The 19946-nt window shown below is 38.2% G+C and overlaps 1 protein-coding gene across 1 annotated transcript in view; it reads left to right on the forward strand.

The window, feature by feature from the left end:
• Window positions 1-19946, forward strand: part of Smp_061510.1 (nardilysin (M16 family)) — a gene marked incomplete at its 3' end in the record, with an annotated part of 31172 nt that overhangs the window by 2257 nt on the left and 8969 nt on the right. The window contains exons 4-10 of the mRNA XM_018797811.1: window positions 466-693; window positions 1526-1621; window positions 1783-1905; window positions 9969-10026; window positions 11445-11515; window positions 12750-12819; window positions 15341-15418. Coding sequence (XP_018652816.1) covers window positions 466-693; window positions 1526-1621; window positions 1783-1905; window positions 9969-10026; window positions 11445-11515; window positions 12750-12819; window positions 15341-15418 — 724 coding nt within the window. The remainder of the gene's footprint in view (window positions 1-465; window positions 694-1525; window positions 1622-1782; window positions 1906-9968; window positions 10027-11444; window positions 11516-12749; window positions 12820-15340; window positions 15419-19946) is intronic.

Here is a 19946-nt window from a genome sequence, read left to right on the forward strand (position 1 = left end):
TACTTATAATCAGTACCGATTCCTCATATTTTTTGACTTCTTGAATCATTACCACCCAGTGTCAGTCCAAGAAAGTAATTGACTCAAACTAGATATCTGAAAGATTAACCATATAAGAACTTGTTTTTTTGTCATTGTTTAACAGTGATTATTGTGTATATCAGTTTAGATAATATTATAGTCTATTACATAACAGTGTAATTTCTCGGCTTATCACGTGCCCAGCTGTTGATAGCTTACATTTACAAAAGATTACCAAATGTTTCTCTATATAAGTCTGTCAGGAGTATACTGTTTTGATTCCAGTAAAGCGTATCCATGGTAGACGATCGTAGCATTTGTATTATAAGGTGAATTTACTTAGGAATTAATTTGTTAATTTCCTTCATAAAATACAACATACTATTTGATACAAATTAACATTTATTAATAACACACATATATTGATCTTTATTTTCTTAACAGTGGTATTTATGGGTAGTTTAAAATATCCAACAGAGAATGATTTTGATGCATACCTTAGTCAGCGGGGTGGAACTAATAATGCTTGGACAGGGAATGAATACACTTTATTCCATTTCGATGTGAAACGTAAACATTTTGCTAGTTGTCTCGATAAATTTGCCAACTTCTTCATTTCACCACTTTTAAGCAAAGATAGCACAGATCGTGAGATAAATGCTGTTAATAATGGTAAGTAAAGTACCCCTTGGGTATATATAGTTCTGATAAGATTTGTTTGTATACATATATAAGCGAATCAACTTCTGTATAATTGCTTTATGAACACTTATTTGATCATTCTTGTACTTTTGTCTCAAATTGAATTCACACATTTAAAGTGTCTAAAGTAAGGGATATTCACTTGAAGGTGATTTATAGAGATTAGTTCCATATGTAGATTGCATTTATCATAGATTTATCTGTATCGCTGAAAACGAGGGGACCATTGTGGTGTGACTGGTGTTCAGATGTGTCAAAAGTGAAACGATTGTCACCAATGGCATTGCATGGCCGTTTTTGTCCCAAATTGATCGAAATTGAAATTGTACCGTTATATGCTAGCTCAGTGGTTCTTATTGTCAGACGTTCACTGCAAGACCTGAAAATACTGGGTTCAATCCAGGATGTGTGATCGTGTTTGCGCATAACCGAGGAGCCTCATAGCATGACGAACCAGCTATTTAACATGTTATATCCGAAGGAAGATTAATTGAATGGTATCTGCTAAAAATTATTTGTCGACTATTATTACATATGTTCCTATTAGACAACTATTAAGTAACTAGGTTATATGTATATTCATATTCCTTTTATCACTAACTTTCATTTGACCTATTGAATACTGTTATACGACTTACTATTCTGAAGTTATTCCCAATCTATTAGTTACATTCTTACACTCATAGCTACTCTTGGCTTAATCTTGTATAGTTATTTTCATTTCATGGTGTGACGCGGTTTGATGTGCTTGTACATAAACTACGTATTGTATTGTTCATACAGTTTTTTTTCTTTTTTACAGAATTCGAACTGGCATACACCAAGGATTCTTCACGACTTCACTATTTAATTGGACATTTGTCTCGTAAAGATTCTCCCTACAAACTGTTCGGTTATGGTATGTATGTTCATCTTTTATTAGCCAATTTTTTATGTGTTTATGGTTCATTTTCCACTGTTCGATACCTTCAAATGTGAATTATTTAATAAAATCCTTGTTTTAAGCTTGTCGTATGTAAATTATCTTTGAGATTGTTTCTTATCTTCTTTTGTCTTCAGGCAATTGTAAATCGCTGCGTGAAATCCCGGAACAAAATGGTACTGATATTTATTCACTTTTGAATAAACATCGAAAGAATTTTTATTCTTCTGAACGAATGACACTTGCTGTACAGTCGAAACGTAAGTCTCTTGAAAGTGTGTATACTTTAAGGAGTTGAAATGAGTTGACAGTTGACTTGATCTATGCTTTTGATACTGCTTTTAGAAATTGAAACTTTTCGTTTGGAAAAGTATTCTGCTACATTTGGATGCTATTGTATACCTTATTTTATTTCTGGCATATGTGTTGATATAGTAGGATACAGCAAATAGATTATAACTCTGGGCTATTACATTAACCTACGTTTTCCAAATTTTATATAAATCCACAGGAAAGTTAGGATAAGCTGATGCTTTATCTGGACTAATCGCGAGTCAGAAGCTGAAAATTTAAGATGCTATTATTACATTATCGTTGGAAGACGATATTCACCACATACTACAAGTTGCTATAAAGGCAACACCATTATCTGATGAAGATATTAAATGTTATGCTCACGAAGCTGACGAGCTGAAACGGATTATTAGTTATCTCGAGCATGGGTGGCCTATTCATATAGACAACAAAAACATTGAATATTATGCTCATTGACGGAATTCCTTATCACTCGTGGACATGTGCCCAATGTTTAGAGATCGGATAGTTATAACCCTTGATCTTGCGTCCTAAAGTGATGTCAGATTTGCATGCTGCACACACAGTGATAGCACGGATGAAAGCACTTGCACATAGATACGTCTACTGCCCCCAAATGCCCTGGTACGGCCGAGAGTGAGGAGAGTCCACTCTCCCTCTCGAAATGCTCTCACATGGCCAGCGAATATATAGCCTCTGCCACACAAGTCCTACTCACTGCCTTCTCATGGCGGGGGTGTTGTTCACAAAAGTGAGAGGACGAAAAGCGAATGTCCGGCGCTTTAACCGGGTTGGTGGACACGGAGGGTCCACCTAGGGGAGTTGGAAAACCCTGATTCCAAACCAATGGTGTACATGGGCTCCAGTATCCTGATGGAACGAATGGCGAACGAACCTGCTGTTGGTCATCGGCTACCATGGGACTGCATCTCCTCACGATGCGCTACTGCCTTGTGGATCAGACCTTTAGGTCAATGGCTTGGGGTGTGGCCCCCTAAGAAAACCACCTGCTTCGGTTTGGGAACCCGGGCGGTATCACAACCCACACACAAATAAATGAAATGATGAATTCTATTGACGATACTATTCTCCCTCATATTAGAAGCAAGACAATTTACACTACTATTATTATTATTATTACTATTATTTACTACGTCGCTTTTTCACTCCCTTTATTCCCAAATTGTGTATCCTTCCTTTCCAACTTATGCAGTAGCTCGCCCATGGTAGAAACTCTGTCCTATCTAAACGATCTCCAGTCACTGTCTGGTTGAAAATGAATGCTTCCACCGATTACGAATACTGACGCAGTCTTTCTGAAACCACGTACGCCGTTCAAGCTGGCTTCCTTCAACGTTCGCACACTAATGCAGATCGGACAACAGATGGGGCTGGCTATGTCTTTAGAAAGTCTTAATGTTGATGTTTGCTGTCTATCCGAGACCCGTATTCAAGACTCTAGTGAAGTACTACAAATTCGTTCTCCATCTGTCGCTTCGAAAAGCTTGTTTCACGTGCACTTATCCGGGGACTCTGTGGCATCTTCGTCTGGTCTTGCTGGCGTTAGTGTCGCACTAAGCGCTAGGGCTGAGGCAGCACTAGTCGATTGGATCCCCATTAACAGCCGGTTATGTGCTGTTAGATTAGAAAGTTCCATCAAAGTGAGAAGAAACCGGCGTGAGAAACGGTGTCTCTTCGTCATCTCCGTCTATGCCCCGACAGATTGCAGCCCGGATGCAATGAAGGATGAGTTTTACCACCAGTTAACAGTTCTTCTCCAGAAAGCGCGTTCGACAGATATTGTAGTATTAGCCGGAGACTTGAATGCTCAGGTCGGGCGTCTAGGCACAGAAGAGAGTCGTTTAGGTGGCCGATGGGGACTTGTTGGTCGCAGGACAGATAACGGGGACCGTTTGCTGCAACTGTGCACAGACCACAACCTGTTTCTGGCTAGCACTAACTTCCGGCACAGTCATCGCCGGTGTGCCACCTGGCGTCCTCCCTCTGCATCTCAAGCCTGGACTCAGATTGATCACATCGCGATCAGCTACCGCTGGCGTGGTTGTGTACAAGACTGCCGCTCCTTTTGGAGTACCTATCTGGAGTCTGATCATGCCCTGGTCTGCGCCAATCTCACCTTACTTTTCAGTGGCCGAAGGATTGACCACCACCAACGGATTGATGTTAGTAAACTGGCTGCAACATCTGTTGCAAGTAAGTATCGAGCGGAATTAGCCTCTAGGCTAGCTACCATCCCACCGAAAAGTATAGATGAGCATTGGTTGCATCTTCACGACGCCATGAAAATGGCGAGTAAAGCCGCTTGCGTCTTCGCGAAACGTCCCGCTTACAAGCACTGGGTTTCTTCTGGCTCCTTACAACTGATGGAAGCCCGTCGGTCTACTCCGGGTGACCGTGAGTTTGACCACAAACGAAGGCTGTTACGTAATGAAATCGGGCAAAGCTTGCGTAAGGACCGGGAAGCCTGGTGGTCGGAGCGTGCTAATGAGATGGAAGCAGCAGCTGCATCTGGTAACTGCCGGAAGCTCTTCCAACTCATCCGAGCCACTGGCAGCAAGAAGTCTGGTGTGAGTGAAACAATCTACGAGGATGACGGGATGCCAATCACTAACATCTGTCGACGTCTTGGACGATGGGCGGAATTTTTCGAAGGGCAGTTCAACTGGCCTGCTGCTCCGGCAACATCAACCAGTTTGTCCTGCCCCCCATGGCCGGTGACGACTGTTCCACCAAACGAGGCGGAAGTCCGCAAGGAACTCCAACTCTTGAAACGTTACAAATCACCGGGTCCAGATGACTTACCTCCGGCTCTTTTTAAAGATGGTGGTGACTTTCTGACTAAGGAATTGACTGTGTTGTTTGGAAAGGTTTGGGAGCAAGAAAGTGTTCCAACATCATGGAATGAGTCAATAGTCGTCCCTATCTCTAAAAAGGGTTCACGTTGTTCCTGTAACAACTATCGGGGGATAAGTCTACTTCCGATTGCGTCCAAACTATTGGCTTCTGTCATTCTTCGTAGGTTGATTAAAACCCGAGAACGATTGACTCGCGAGGAGCAGGCTGGTTTTCGTTCTGGTCGAGGATGCATTGATCACATCTTCACCCTCCGCCAAATGTTAGAACACCGTCATACTTATCGCAGGCCAACAATCGTAGTGTTTCTTGATATCAGGGCTGCCTTCGATTCGTTGGACAGGACTGTTCTCCGAGATTGTATATTGAAGAAGGGTGTGCCTGAGAAGTTCATTAACATCTTAAAGGCCCTGTATACGAACACCTCAGACAGAGTGAGGGCATACAACCACCTTTCTCCCTTGTTTCATTCGAGCAGTGGGGTTAGGCAGGGTTGCCCAATCTCACCATTCCTCTTCAACTTTGCCATCGATGACATCCTGGAAACAGCTCTGATGGATGTAAGTATTGGCGGTGTGGATATATTGCCTGGAGAACGACTTCTCGACCTTGAGTATGCGGACGATATTGTCTTACTGTGCGATAATGCCCAAGGCATGCAATCCGCACTTAATCAGTTGGCAATCAGTGTCCACAGGTACAGCATGTGCTTTGCACCCTCCAAGTGCAAAGTACTCCTACAAGACTGGCAGGATTCTCATCCTGTACTCACCCTAGATGGTGAGCAGATTGAAGTAGTTGAGAAGTTCGTGTATCTAGGTAGCTATATAAGTGCTGATGGTGGTGTGAGTGATGAGATTGATGCACGTATAATGAAAGCCAGAGCGGCTTGTGCCAATCTGTACCGTCTTTGGCGCCTTCGTGATGTTAGTCTGGCTGTGAAAGGTCGGAGTTACAACGCGTCGGTGAGAGCAGTTTTGCTCTATGCTTGTGAAACCTAGCCTCTCCGAGTTGAGGATGTTAGACGTCTCTCTGTGTTCGATCATCGTTGTCTCCGAAGGATTGCTGACATCCAGTGGCAACACCATGTTAGTAATGCAGAGGTTCGGCATCGTGTGTTCGGGCGCCGAGACGATAATTCGATTGGTGTCACCATCTTGAAACACCGACTTCGGTGGCTTGGACATGTTTTACAAATGTCGTCCCAGAGACTTCCACGTTGTGCACTATTTGCCGACTCTGGGACTGGTTGGAAAAAGCGGAGAGGAGGTCAGTGTATGACATGGTGTCGTGGCATGAAAGAAAGCTGCAAAGGACTGGCTTCTGTTGGTCCTTCACGACTCCCTGGATGGGGTCCGAGAGATGGTGCAACACAGTGGCTAGAGACGTTATCAGATATGGCTCAGAATAGAAGCCAGTGGCGATCCTGCTGCAACCTTCTTTTACTTTCTACATAAAGAGTGGTTCTAACTTTCTTAACTGAAAGAGTCTTCTGGTTGTACATTTTAGTCCGCGTTATCTTTTCATCCTTTCTCTTCCTACTTTCATTATTTTGTGTGGCGCATATGTATCTGGTGCCCTTTTGTACCAATATATATGTGTTTAAATAAATAATAAATAAAATAACACGGATGGATGTTCAAATCGAAGAATGTATTGCGAAATTTTCTGCATGTGCTCAAACCGCTAAAGTTTATTGAAAGACAAGAATGAAAAGTTAGGGAGCTACGACAAAGCCATAGTCAAGAGTGCACGTGGATTTTGCCGGTCTCATAAAGGGGAAACAGTTCTTGGTAATTATCGATGCTTCCTCCAAACGCCCAGAAGTTCACTACATGAAGTATGTATTGACGAAAGCTAATGTGGAAAAGTTGAGGCAAGTATCCAACATTTTTGAGTGTCCAGATGTGTTGGTATTGGGTAATAGACCTCAGTTTACCTCCGCGGAATTCTCCAAGTTTATCATCGCCGATGCCGTTAGACACATCAAGACACCCCCTCTAACACCTTCAGTCTAACGGTTTAGTTGAGAGATTTGTGGTCACCTTTAAAAAAGCACTGCTTAAAGCTGAGCGAGAAGGAGAAATGGAGGATGTCATTCAAAGACGTTTGCTAACTCACAGCGCTATTCCGAATCCAGAAACAGTTAGTCAAGAAAGTCCAACATAAGAGATGTTTGAAGGGAGATTAGAGTACCAATAGAACAAATAAAACCAAAACCCAAAACTAGTCTGTGCAACGATAAACGAATGGAACAACAATTTAATAAGTGACATGGTGGATTGTCCAGAGAGTTCATTAAGGAGCAAACGGTAGTAGCAAGAGATTTCCATGGAGTAGAGCCAACCTCGAAGATTGAGACTATTATCTACCGAAAAAGAAACGTCATTTATGAAGAAAAAGTCGGAGAACAAATCTGAGTGCAGCATGTAAGCCAACTACGGTCGACTAGACAAAAGTGGGAGACTGGGAGTGATTTAAAGCCGGATATGCCATTAAACATATTAACTGAATTGGATAATGAAGCCAAAAAGGACTCAAGTAACAAGAGAAAGTGTACAATACTTCCAACGCTGTCTCAGCTCACTGGATAGATGTTTTTCCGTAAAATGAAACTCATCAACAATGCTCATCCACCATCTCACCGGTAATCAAGCCCGGTCAGTACCATATTAATTGTATTGAGGATGGTTACACAATGTTACGAAGTAACTGAAGTTAGACGTGTAAATTGTTAGATGCTATGTCAGTGGTCCAAATGTTGAGCGTTCATCATTAGACCTGAATGTCCTGAGTTTAATCGCCTCTGGTATAGTGGATTCATATTGCTAAAGAGTCCCATATTAGGAAGTGTTATAACTTGTGGCTGAGTGGCTGCCCAGTTGTTAGATCGATTGTCTGCGTGCCCTGTTTGATATATGACGTTACAAGACCGCCAATCAGAGAGGAGTGAATTGTCGATCAGAGCAATGATACACAAAAGCCGTATGAGCAGTCTAGAGCACTACTCGATCCTGTTATCTGCCTAGCCCAGCCAGTTAAGTGGAGAACATCAATAACAACCTCTGCAATATGAATCATTTCTCTCAAACACACTGGGTTTATATACCAAACAAACTGAACACATTGTACCATAGAATAGAAAATAACATTTGTATAAGATTTGGCTAAATGTGGCTGTGAATAGGGGGAACAGTAATTAATAGACTGGTCATAACTCAAGAAAGGTAAATCGTACGGTAATAGTCTATGGGTCAAAATAAAGCTTATAATAAGAAGAACATGAATAGGAATAGTTAATTTACTTAACAATTATACAATAGGAAATACACATATCTTATTGGTCCATAAATAGTTCTCAAAGTTGCCATTCATAATTCTCCACGAGGTATAACAGGAAGAAAACAACTTTCCAGTAGTTTCTGATTTTTAAAGAATTTTTAAACTTAGGCCGTTTCACACTGTAAATTATCAAGTTCACTAATCTCAATTAACATATTTTGATCGTGAGTAAATTAGTCAATACTTGTACAACTGATTCACTTGCTCTTTTTAACCGTAAAACTTGGCACAAACCAATTCGTTAGTATCGTCTAAATTTAGTATTTAGCCAATCACTCTCTTCACATAAAAAAGAACAATATTGTTTACGTAATCACTTCTAGCAATTGAATGCAAAATGAATAATCAACACATTTGTATAGTTTTAACATTACATAATATATATTGCAAGTTTTAATGGTCGCTTCTGATTTGACCAGAAATCCTAAACTAGTTGTTTGAATTCACAAGCATTAGCACTGTTTAGGATAACTGAAATATCGGAACAAAACAGCGTTGAGCATGTAAACTGGAATCCGGAAATATCTTGACTGTTAAATTTTGTGATTCATTTTTAATAAGGAAATACGTAGTTGAGTAGTTTTAACGTATGAATATGTTATATCCCGAAGCGATTTATGAATGGTAACTTTGAAAACTATTTATGGACCAATAAGATATGTGTATTTCCTATTGTATAATTGTTAAGTAAATTAACTATTCCTATTCATGTTCTTCTTATTATAAGCTTTATTTTGACCCATAGACTATTACCGTACGATTTACCTTTCTTGAGTTATGACCAGTCTATTAATTACTGTTCCCCCTATTCACAGCCACATTTAGCCAAATCTTATACAAATGTTATTTTCTATTCTATGGTACAATGTGTTCAGTTTGTTTGGTATATAAACCCAGTGTGTTTGAGAGAAATGATTCATATTGCAGAGGTTGTTATTGATGTTCTCCACTTAACTGGTTGGGCTAGGCAGTTAACTTATTATTCATTTATTTTATTTAAACACAGAAATATTGGTACAAGGAAGCACCAAATACATATGCGCCGCACAAATCTCATTCGATTTGTGTGAGGGCTGTGATACCGCCCACGTGCCCAATCTGAAACAGGTGGTTTTCTTAGGGGGCCACACCCGGAGCCTTCGACCTAAAGGTCTAACCCACAAGGCAGTGGAGCATCGTGAGGAGATGCAGTCCCATGGTAGCCGGTGATCAACAATTGATTCATACGCCATTTGTTCACTCAGGATACTGGAGCCAATGTGCGCCATTGGTTTTGAATCAGGGTTTTCCAACTCCCCTAGGTGGACTTTCTGTGTCCACCAACCCGGATAAAGCTCCGGACATTCGTTTTCATCCTCTCAATTTCGTAAACAAAACGGGTGCCACGAGAAGGCAGTGAGTAGGACTTCCCTGACAGAGGCTATATACACGTGGCCCTGTGAGAGCATTTCAAGAGAGAGAGCGGACTCTCCTCACTCTCTGGCGTACCAGGGGATTTGGGGGCTCTAGACTGCTCATACGGCTTTTGTGTATCATTGCTCTGATCGACAATTCACTCCTCTCTGATTGGCGGTTTTTTTAACGTCATATATCAAACAGGGCACGCAGACAATCGATATAACAGAATAGAGTCGATAGAGATTAGCGCCCTTCAGTAGTAATAGTAGTAGTAGTAGTTACTCACCTCGTACAACGCTTCACCTCCCCGTCATTAAACTTTTATTTTAAAAAAACACAATCTTTTTATTCAAATTTAGTTAATTTATTTGTCTAAAAAAAAATCACTTTTCAGATCATTTAGACGACCTGGAAGTACTAGTACGAAAAATTTTCTCTGATATACCAAAAATGTAAGTTGTATGATAATATATTATCACTATTAAGAATAACTTGACCTAATAGTAAATATATTTTTGTTATGTCCGAATGATGTTTCGTGACTTAATGTAAGGCACTTCTTTACTCTGAAGGAGGGAATTAGATTGATTCCCAAACATCTGAAATGCCATCTTTCTACTCATTTGGATATAAAAAATATATTTCTTATTAAATTTCCATCCAATGTTTCAACTATCAAGTCTAACCTTGGCATTGATACTTATAAACGCTCAACTAAATTTGAATGAATAGTTTCATAGTAGTTGGGCTCCGAGTTAATGTAATGCATTAGGAAAGAAAACTATATTTTTATGATCTCAGCGATTGAATTTTAAGTAAATCCAACGTTTCGCACTAGGTTATCTGGTCCAAACGTTTTCAAGGAAATATAATCAAACATCAAAATTATTGAATATAAATAATTACATGGCTTTCTGGTTAAGTGTATACTCGAAGAGGTCATCCGATTATGTTGACAATGTTAAAAGTAACAATTCGCTATAGTATCTATGAGACATCTGATGTGTAAAGAAAAATATGTTTAGATAACATACACCTGTTTGATTATATTTCCTTGGAAAAGCTTAGACCAGATTGCTGAGCGAAACGCTGGCTTTACTTGAAATTTAATCGCTGAGATTTTACAAATATGATTTTTTTATCCTTAATTTGTTATCAGTCAATAAAAATGCTTCTTTGTGTACGGGATATATAGAGATTATCGAGTTGCGTAGTTTGTATCACAAACTGACCTTAGTTATACAATCATTGAGAAGTAGGAAGGACTACACAACTGGTCTTAGTACTGTAATAGTGATGATCAAGAAGTAATTCATGAAGTCCTACTGATAAACTGTGACCTATGGAGTTCAACCGTGTCGAATATGAAACTGTTACCCACCAATGACATTGGTAGATGTTTGCGCAATATTACGAAGAGATTGAAGTTGTAGGTGTGAAATGTCGGATGCCAACTCATTAGTCTTATAATTGGACATTCATGTCGAGGCCCAAAAGTTCTGGTTTTGATCGATGGTGGCTATGTACTTCTGGGGAGCCTCACAGTAGGACGAAATAGCCGTCTTGAAGGCTCAACCGATTCCAATCCTGTACAGCTTTCTTCCAAACCACGACACCCTGTCATATACTGACATAGTCTTCATGTAAGGCATGGAATTCGTTGGTGAAAGCTGTTAACAGATCGTTGTCATCTCTGTACCATATATATCACATAAAGTGTTAACATGACAAAACTAAGTGGATAGAATTATCTTTTGACAATGGTTGAACGAAAAATATCCCTCAAATAAGTCTTGAATTTTAATTTTGATAATATAATGATTATTTATATTTTGTTCTTATATTTCTGTTTTATCATTTATCATTCTAGTGGACTACCTGTAACAAACTTACAATGTGTTGAACCTTTCGATGTTAATTCATTTGCTAAATTATACAAAGGTGAGTATAAAATTATTTCGTTACAAGCTAACATTATCGGAAGAGCCATTGAAAAAAATTAGGTCACATTAACTATAACTAACTATTTTGTCTGCATTTAGAGATCAACAATAGTAGTCGGAATTCATCTACCAAGTCATCATACATAGACATCAATCTAACATCTTAAGAGCTATCTCTCACACTATCCGTAAGCTAAAACATCATTAATTCCACCTAAAAATCCTCAAGATGGGCAATATTGTTAACTTCAGTTTATTATTAATAAATTATTCTGGTGAGTTTTTTAGGTTTGATTCCTAATCCCAGAGTTGTAAAGGTAGTTATGGTAGAAAATATTAGCTATGGAAGGTCAGATTGTGTAAGAAAGCAACTGACATTCGCTTTTTGTCCTCTCAATTTCGTAAACAACACCCCCGCCACGAGAAGACAGTGAGTAGGACTTCCTTGGCAGTGGTTGTATGCAGGTGGCCATGTGAGAGCATTTCAAGAGAGAGAGAGAGGACTCTTCCCACCCTCGAGCCGTGCCAGGGCATTTGTTTTATATACCAATGTTACCGTAAGGTATTTTACATCAGTCAATGTTTAAATAACTTGGCTTTCAAACTGTAGGTTAGGTAGGTTGGTTTAAAGATCAATTCGCGTACTTTATTTTGACCAGTCGAATAGCATTACTATACCTCAAATAAAATGTATCTCAGAATTTCAAGTGAACAACCTTATGTGTGATTAATAAAGTATTATCTAATTTCTTGTGAGAAGTTTAAACTGATGGAGTTTAGACAGGTTGGTAGTGAAAGAATTATCAGTTAAATGGCATTAGATAGTCGCCGCGCTATATCGCAAATTGACTGAAGTTACCAGAGTAGTAATGGACGCCGGTCAAATAGTTATAATAATCACAAGTTTATTGTGAGATCTGAAGGTCTTGAATTCGATTCCTGATAGGTTCATGGATGCTCACTGCTTAGGAGTACCATATCAATACGAAACAACTATTTAGCTCTCCCCGATTTTCAATGGTACCCTAACTTAAATCAATCTGTGCTAGATACTACCTATCCAGTTAAAAAATCAAATAACTGGCTAGTATTTAAAAAACATCGTTACTATAATCATTGATTGGATTGAGAAACTTGTTACGCTATCTTTTCGTTTGGATTTTTTTCATCATCATTATATGTAGTTTTCTTTCTGTATTTTTTTTTGTTTTGTTTTCTAATGATGTCAACAGTTTATCCTTTGAGTGTAAAGGAGAAGTTACGTATTGTTTGGATTCTTCCACCACTAATTAATCATTATGAGTAAGTTGTGTTGATCATAATGATGAGTTTTACAAGTTAGTTAGCTGTTACTTTTGTTATCGTCGTTGCGTAGGTTAAAAGAATTGAGTAATTGTGATTATTTCTAATAGTGTGGTTGATTTAAACACGTGGATCTGCGGTTCGGTGTTGTTGAGATGTCTTACTTTCAACCACTTGGTCATAAATTCGACTCCCTCCCAACTACTTCAATCTGTCACTTGGTTTCATTCAGTTACTGGTCCTATTAATATTATTGTTATTACTCGAAATGAAGTGTATGAATCTGTGTACTCATTTATTGTATCAGTGATTTAGTTTTCATTTGAGGGATTAGTAACATGTTTGTATGTTATTTCCTGTTCCTCTGAATTCTTGTACCATCGACTTAAGAAAACTCCGTATATTTGTAGTGTTAGGCTAATTCTCATTATGTTATCAAATTTACTCCCACTCGACAAATTCAAAAGGTAAATACAGTTTAATTTAGAATCAGTTTGTTACAAGTCATTTAACTCAACAAATCATACATTTATCAGTCAAATGAATGAAGAGGAGAGGTTGAATAGGTTGTTTTGTGAATACCAATATGAATATATAAATAAGTTATGAATATTTTACTGAGTGCATTCACAACCAACAACAGAATAGATGTACAATTGATTGATCACTGAGTTGTGAGCAATGTTATATTTGTCAAGTCCTTCTTAGTGTTGATTGAATTTTATCATGTTGCAGTGTGGCCACTAGTCGAAGCGACTCGATATCGCGTGCACTATGTTGAAATGTAAGTTGGTGGTCGAAAGTAGTCGATAGGAAACTCTGGACTTAGGTTTCATGTTATTCGGCACTAGTCAGCAAGGTGTACCTGTAATCTTGACGCCATTAATGCTCTATATAATTCGATCAGCACTGATAAGTACTATATATATATATATATATATATATATATATATATATGATATTGATCACTCCTCAATGATCAATCAGTTATAAATAAATCTCAGTCACATAGGAAGTCAATCGTGACCCTGATAGCTCAGTGGTAAAATCTTTGACTCTAAAGTTGGGTGATACGGAATCGAATCTATCAGGCAGCATCAGTTCCCTTGAGATCGCAGTTGAACATTACTGGCGAGTGTTGAGTAGTACGAAATGTAGGTGGAGCAGCATTTTCTGTTGAATACCTCCAACTATCACCGTAAAAGAGAATAGATAAAAATAGTTAATAAACGTGCATGTATTTTCAGGCACATATGGGTATATTTACATGGCAGATTGAATATATGCATCACAGTTAAATGATTGGTGTAAATGCAATGGTATACTTGTTTTCTCGATTGATGATCGTCATTACGTGAGTTGAGATAGTTGAGATATTGTCCGGAAGCCTAAACTAAGAGATGTATTTTTCTTTAGGAACTGTTCACCTAACTTTCAACTTAAAAGTTTAATTCACTAAGTGGCTCAATGTTGCGAGTTTAGATCCCATAGTACCTGTAATTAAAGTATGTTCGCGGCTCAGTCATTCTCTTATGACCCTGGAGCCTCCGTGCAACGTTGACTCGGCACTAGTGTTTATCAACTATCCTGGATATGGGACTTCTATATCCACTACGGCAATTTTACCTCCTTGGTTTTGTTAAAAAAACACTTCAGTTTAATGTAAGCAGTGAATCAAACTTCCATACAAAACACAGGGTTCTAGGTGTAAGCATTTAAAGAGGGAAATATGAACTTTTGTCAGTGCTAGTCACACCTAGGCGATTTAATTAAATGAGTTATTCACTCACAACTTCACACATATGATCCACTGTCAGTTAACTGTTGAAAAATTTTCTAACTTGTTTCTCAAACATGTGTTTATTTTTAGTCTAGATATTTCAACCCAACAACAATTTTACAGATTTGCTGTTGTTTTTTCATTGATAGCGTTTATAATTTAACTATATATTCAAAAGAAAATACATCGCCCCCAAATGCCCTGGTACGGCCGCTCTCCCTCTCCAAATGCTCTCACATGACCACGCGTATATAGCCTCTACCAGGGAAGTCCTACTCACTTCATTCTCGTGGCGGGGGTGTTGTTTACGAAAGTGAGAGGATGAAAAGCAAATGTCCGGGGCTTTAACCGGATTGGTGGACACGAGAAATCCATCTAGGGTAGTTGGAAAACTCTGATTCCAACCCAATAGTGCACATGGGCTCCAGTACCCTTAGGGATCAAATGGAGTATGAATCAGTCGTTGGGATGGCATCTCCTTACGATGCTCCATTGCATTGTGGATCATATCTTCAGGTCAAAGGCTCCAGGTGTGGCCCCCTAAGAAAAGAACCTGCTTCGGTTTGGGCACCTGGGCAGTATCACAGCCCTCACACGAATCGAATGAGATTTGTGCGGCGCATATGTATCTGGTGCTTCCTTGTACCAATATTTGTGTTTACATAAATAAATAAACATCGCATAATCATTGAAGTGTTACTATCTTGCGTTACATTATGTATTTTTACCGTTTCATTTTAGATCATCTCCAATGGAAGTATTATCTTCTCTTATTGGTCATGAAGGTAGAGGAAGTGTATTGGCTTTACTTAAAAAAGAGTAAGTATTGTGTTTAATTATCATTCCATTTATTATTAACTGATGATCTGTGAAATGTTTCGTAGATGTAGACCACTTGACTGTGAAATGTTTGATAATCACACTATCAGTGCTTGAAGATGGGTTACCTGGCTTAGAATCAATGGTAATGGTACATAGATGTATCTATTCTTTATCTTACTGTAAATCTTGAGTTCTGGTATTTCTTTTAATATTTCTCGAATTAATATTCTCTATATTCATTTTTGTATTGTTTGTTTGAACCTTCCCATTGATGTTTAGGACTGCACTTGGTTGGTCTCTTATTGGCGTACGTGCATCCTGTGCGGATCGCCTCAATATTGCCTTAAGTCACAAACATTATAAGCAAAGATGGATGATGGCTAGCAGTGGAACCCAGGTCGCGCGTCCTGTCCTATCGTGGTTCGAGTCCAAGAGTGAGCATCAACTCTGGGATACAGGTACATCCATGTGACGAGTCCCAAAAGGGACGAAACGCGCGTCCTGGATTCCACTGTCAGCCACCATCCATCTTTGTTCATTCTCTATATTGTCTCTAATCTTCCTCATTATCATTGTTATAATAATTATTTCGATCTGTTTGTGATTTGTGATTGTTTTGTGAAATGAACATTTGGGTTAATGCACATTTCGTTCAGGCTCTACAATGATTACGACTGATTTAGCCCTAACCCCAAAATTAGTTATCAAATTATCCAGTAACCTTTTTTTACATTTTTCTTTGGTAGTATAACCTATTTATGTATACATAATAAATAATTCATAATCGTGTTTCTTTCTGAGTCTTCCAGCCAAGTATCTGTAGGTTATAGGTGTGAAGTGTTCCGCTAACACTTCAATTTGATAACAACTTCATAATACCATCATAACTGTAACATGAGAGTGTTGGGATGCAGCATTGCTCAAAGCCATGTGCATAACTGTGTACCCGCTAAACGTTTGTTGTTTATTTTTCAACTCATCAGGTCCGCAGATTCGTGTACTTGGCTTTGAGTTACGCTCTGAATGTGAAGGCTAGTAATACACTACTTGGTTGCCGTGAAGAAAGTAGATTGAGCGAGGGTTCAAACCATCGGCTTATCAACTGAAAGTGGAATACCTTAGCCATTAAGTCACTGGGTCATTTCATGAGTATATTAATTACAAAACTAATTTGGTTACACTCGTCTAACTGTTCTACCATATAGAGTATCACATTTTTTTCACTAATAAAATTTCATATCAGCAATTTTCATGTGATACAAAACAAGGGATACATAAAATTGTACTTCTTTCAATATGTCATCGTTTTAGTAAGACAATAACATAATCATTAATAAACATATCTTTCTATATAGTTGAGATCATGAGTCAATTGAAGCTAGACCACCATGGAAAACCTGGAAGCACTGGACGGCCGCTTTGTCCTATTGTGGGACTCCTCAGCAGTGCGCATCCACGATCCCTAGCGGGGTTCGAACCCAGAACTTACCAGTCCACGAAACCCCCTTCAGGTAATGATCATATACACACTAGTGACTGGCTCCATGAGGTAATTCATGTAGTTCTAGTGAGAAGTTGTGACCAGTAGAGCTAATCCATGTCAGGTAGAGACAGGTATCTACCTCAGTACAATGGAAGTTGGTCGCGCAATTTTGTGGATTGGTTGAGGTTAGACATTAACACCGTTGGATGCCGGCCGGCTCAGTGGTCTATCGGTTAAGTACTCTGGCGCGAGACTGATAGGTCCTGGATTCGAGTCCCGTGAGGCGGGATCGTGGATGTGCACTGCTGAGGAGTCCCATAATAGGACGAAACAGCCGTCTAGTGCTTTCAAGTTTTCCATGGTGGTCTAGCTTCAATTGATTCATGATCTCAACTATATAAAATTACTAAAATCTCCACGATACCCCCTTTTGATATCTTTCTATCTATATCAATATATGTACATGTTAAACTTATCATTATCCAATTAATCATCACTCAAACTCTTATATATTAATAGTTTTATTACATAACAGTAATCTTATAAATTGGTATGAATATTTTAAAACTCATACATGAACCATGTCAAAAAGATGGTGACATTACAAAATACCTTGAAAAAAATATTTAACAATTTGATTAGTTCTATATATTCAAAGAAGTACCATTGAATGATCATAGTGTAGGAGGAGAGTATGTGTGTGTGTGTGTGTGTTTGTGTATATGTATACCTAACGATTTTCTGTTTTGTATACATTATTGATAATAATAACATGTCATGTATGTATTGATTGTATCATGCATTCTTTTTTAGTAGATTTGATCAAAAATGATAATACACTATAAAAAGGGAACATTATTGAAAAATGTATCTTTTCATAAAATAATTGAATCATTTCATAGAAATTCATTAATAGAATATAAAAGAATAAAGTAATAAGGATGGCTTTCAATAATTAATCAGTAAGTCAGTCAGTCAGTCAGATACAATGTAGGACTAGGCACATATATGCATCGGTCCAAGTTGCCATGCCTCGTTAGCACAACAAGATGAACATCGAATTCATAGAAGTAATTAATTTAGTGGTGGTAATATATAAAAGATAGGTTGTATATAAGGATATAGTATAGGAAGGAAGAAAGTTATGAAGCAATTTTAATCTCAAGGTTTAAGGGAAGATAAAGAGTGTATACACCTACGCCATTGTGGTCGATTTTGAGCCATGTCACCCAGAGTCTCCAACCATTGGTGACGATAGTTGCGCGGACTCCAACCAAGTAGTCTGCATCTGCCAACATGGCTCAGACGAGAAGTTAGTGACTTCAAGCTGTGATGCCACGTTTTGGCGGCCAAACCAATAATTAATGGTGTGTTGTATATATTGTGAAGTGTTCGTGAACAATGTTTATATAATCGAAAATAGGAGTATAATGTAAACAACTGTTTAACTGTGGTATTGTGAGTCATTTAAAACAGTGCAAACGTACACAAACACATAACTCTACTAGGTCTCGAATCTACTAAGTAGTGCACTGAGTTGTTATTCCATGGTTCATATTACCGAATTCAGCTTTTTTGTTTATTGGGGGAAGTTACTACTCCATTCTATTAGTTAAAGAGTATTCGAGTCTGTGTATGTAAGTGTGTGAGTTGTTCCATTGCTGATATGAAGAACTAGAATTTCGATCAGTCTCTGTTACACACGCATGGATCCTGTTCAGGATTGTATTGATGTATAGTCTTGTTGTTACAAGCTTTATTATATTTGAATTATAACTTTTAGTAGAAATTGAAAACGTCTTTTAGTGTTATTTTGATCTTCCCAGCTGGATGTTGAAGTTCACATTAAAACTCGAGTCCTATTTCTTTTCCTCAAACTTCAATATGTCATCCACTGAATTATGAAGTTCGGATCACCATTAACTTGTTCAACGCATATAAACTTATGCATGTAAAATGTTGACAGATTTCCTATGCCCATTCCCCCTTTTTTAAATACAAGGAAAAGAATTCGTTCATTCCAATTAATTGCCTTGGAACTCACCGTTCAATTAACCCAGTTAACTTCACTAAATCGATTGAAATATTAATTACTTAAATTCTATCAATTGTTTTAATGCATGATTCAATAATTGAGATTAAGAGCAATCGGTGAAATCTAACACCCTGTTATAAGAATATTGATTTTATTTATATAGACGAATATAAAAATCCGATCGTTTTGAAGTTTATGTATTTTCATCAAAATTTCAGTCTTCGCTGTTTGACTGAATTGAACATCAACATTGAATAGATTCTTAATCATAAGTATTTATGGGTTAGTTTAAACAGAAAGGGAGAGAGAGGGAGATAGGGAGTAAGAAAGATACAGTATCTGAAAGCTCTTCAATCTTACTTAATATTGTTTTTATCAGCACATAACCAGATACAGACTCGTGTACTTGATTTCCGTTCACCTACCGAATTTGACAGCTAGTGACGCAGCTTGGTTACTTGAACTAAAGTGAGGCAAGGTTCGAACCCATATCTTATTGACTGGAATTCGGAAGTCTTAACCACTGACTCATAACTTTGGTAATTAGTAATAGCTGGTTTGTTTATCTCATCTAGGATATAAAGACTTACGTAGTGTGTCCAATCAATACATAAACTGAGATCGTAAAAGTGTTGTTGATTAAATCGAGGGTACATAGATCATATCCTCACAAATGACAATGTACTTGTTCCTTCCCCGTTTCTATTGTTTAAAAGGAGTCTCTCAAAAGTTTGACTCGATGTTACACTTGTGAAACTATGATTTATCATCAGTGTCGATTCTTCCAAGGAAGCTAGAAGCTTGAGCGGTGCTGCATCCATTGTACACTTTTAGTCAGTTTTTAATAACTTTGGTTGGTTGAATAGTACTACTATTTGATTGAATTTAGATATCAATCATTAGATGCCAACTAGGTGGTCTAACGATTAAAACCTCAATGCCAAGTCCAAAGATCCTAGATTCGATCGGTGACAGAATCGTGCGTGGACGGAACATCTGTCTTTTGT

Source organism: Schistosoma mansoni, chromosome 5 (assembly GCF_000237925.1).
Source record: "Schistosoma mansoni strain Puerto Rico chromosome 5, complete genome".
NCBI lineage: Eukaryota > Metazoa > Platyhelminthes > Trematoda > Strigeidida > Schistosomatidae > Schistosoma > Schistosoma mansoni.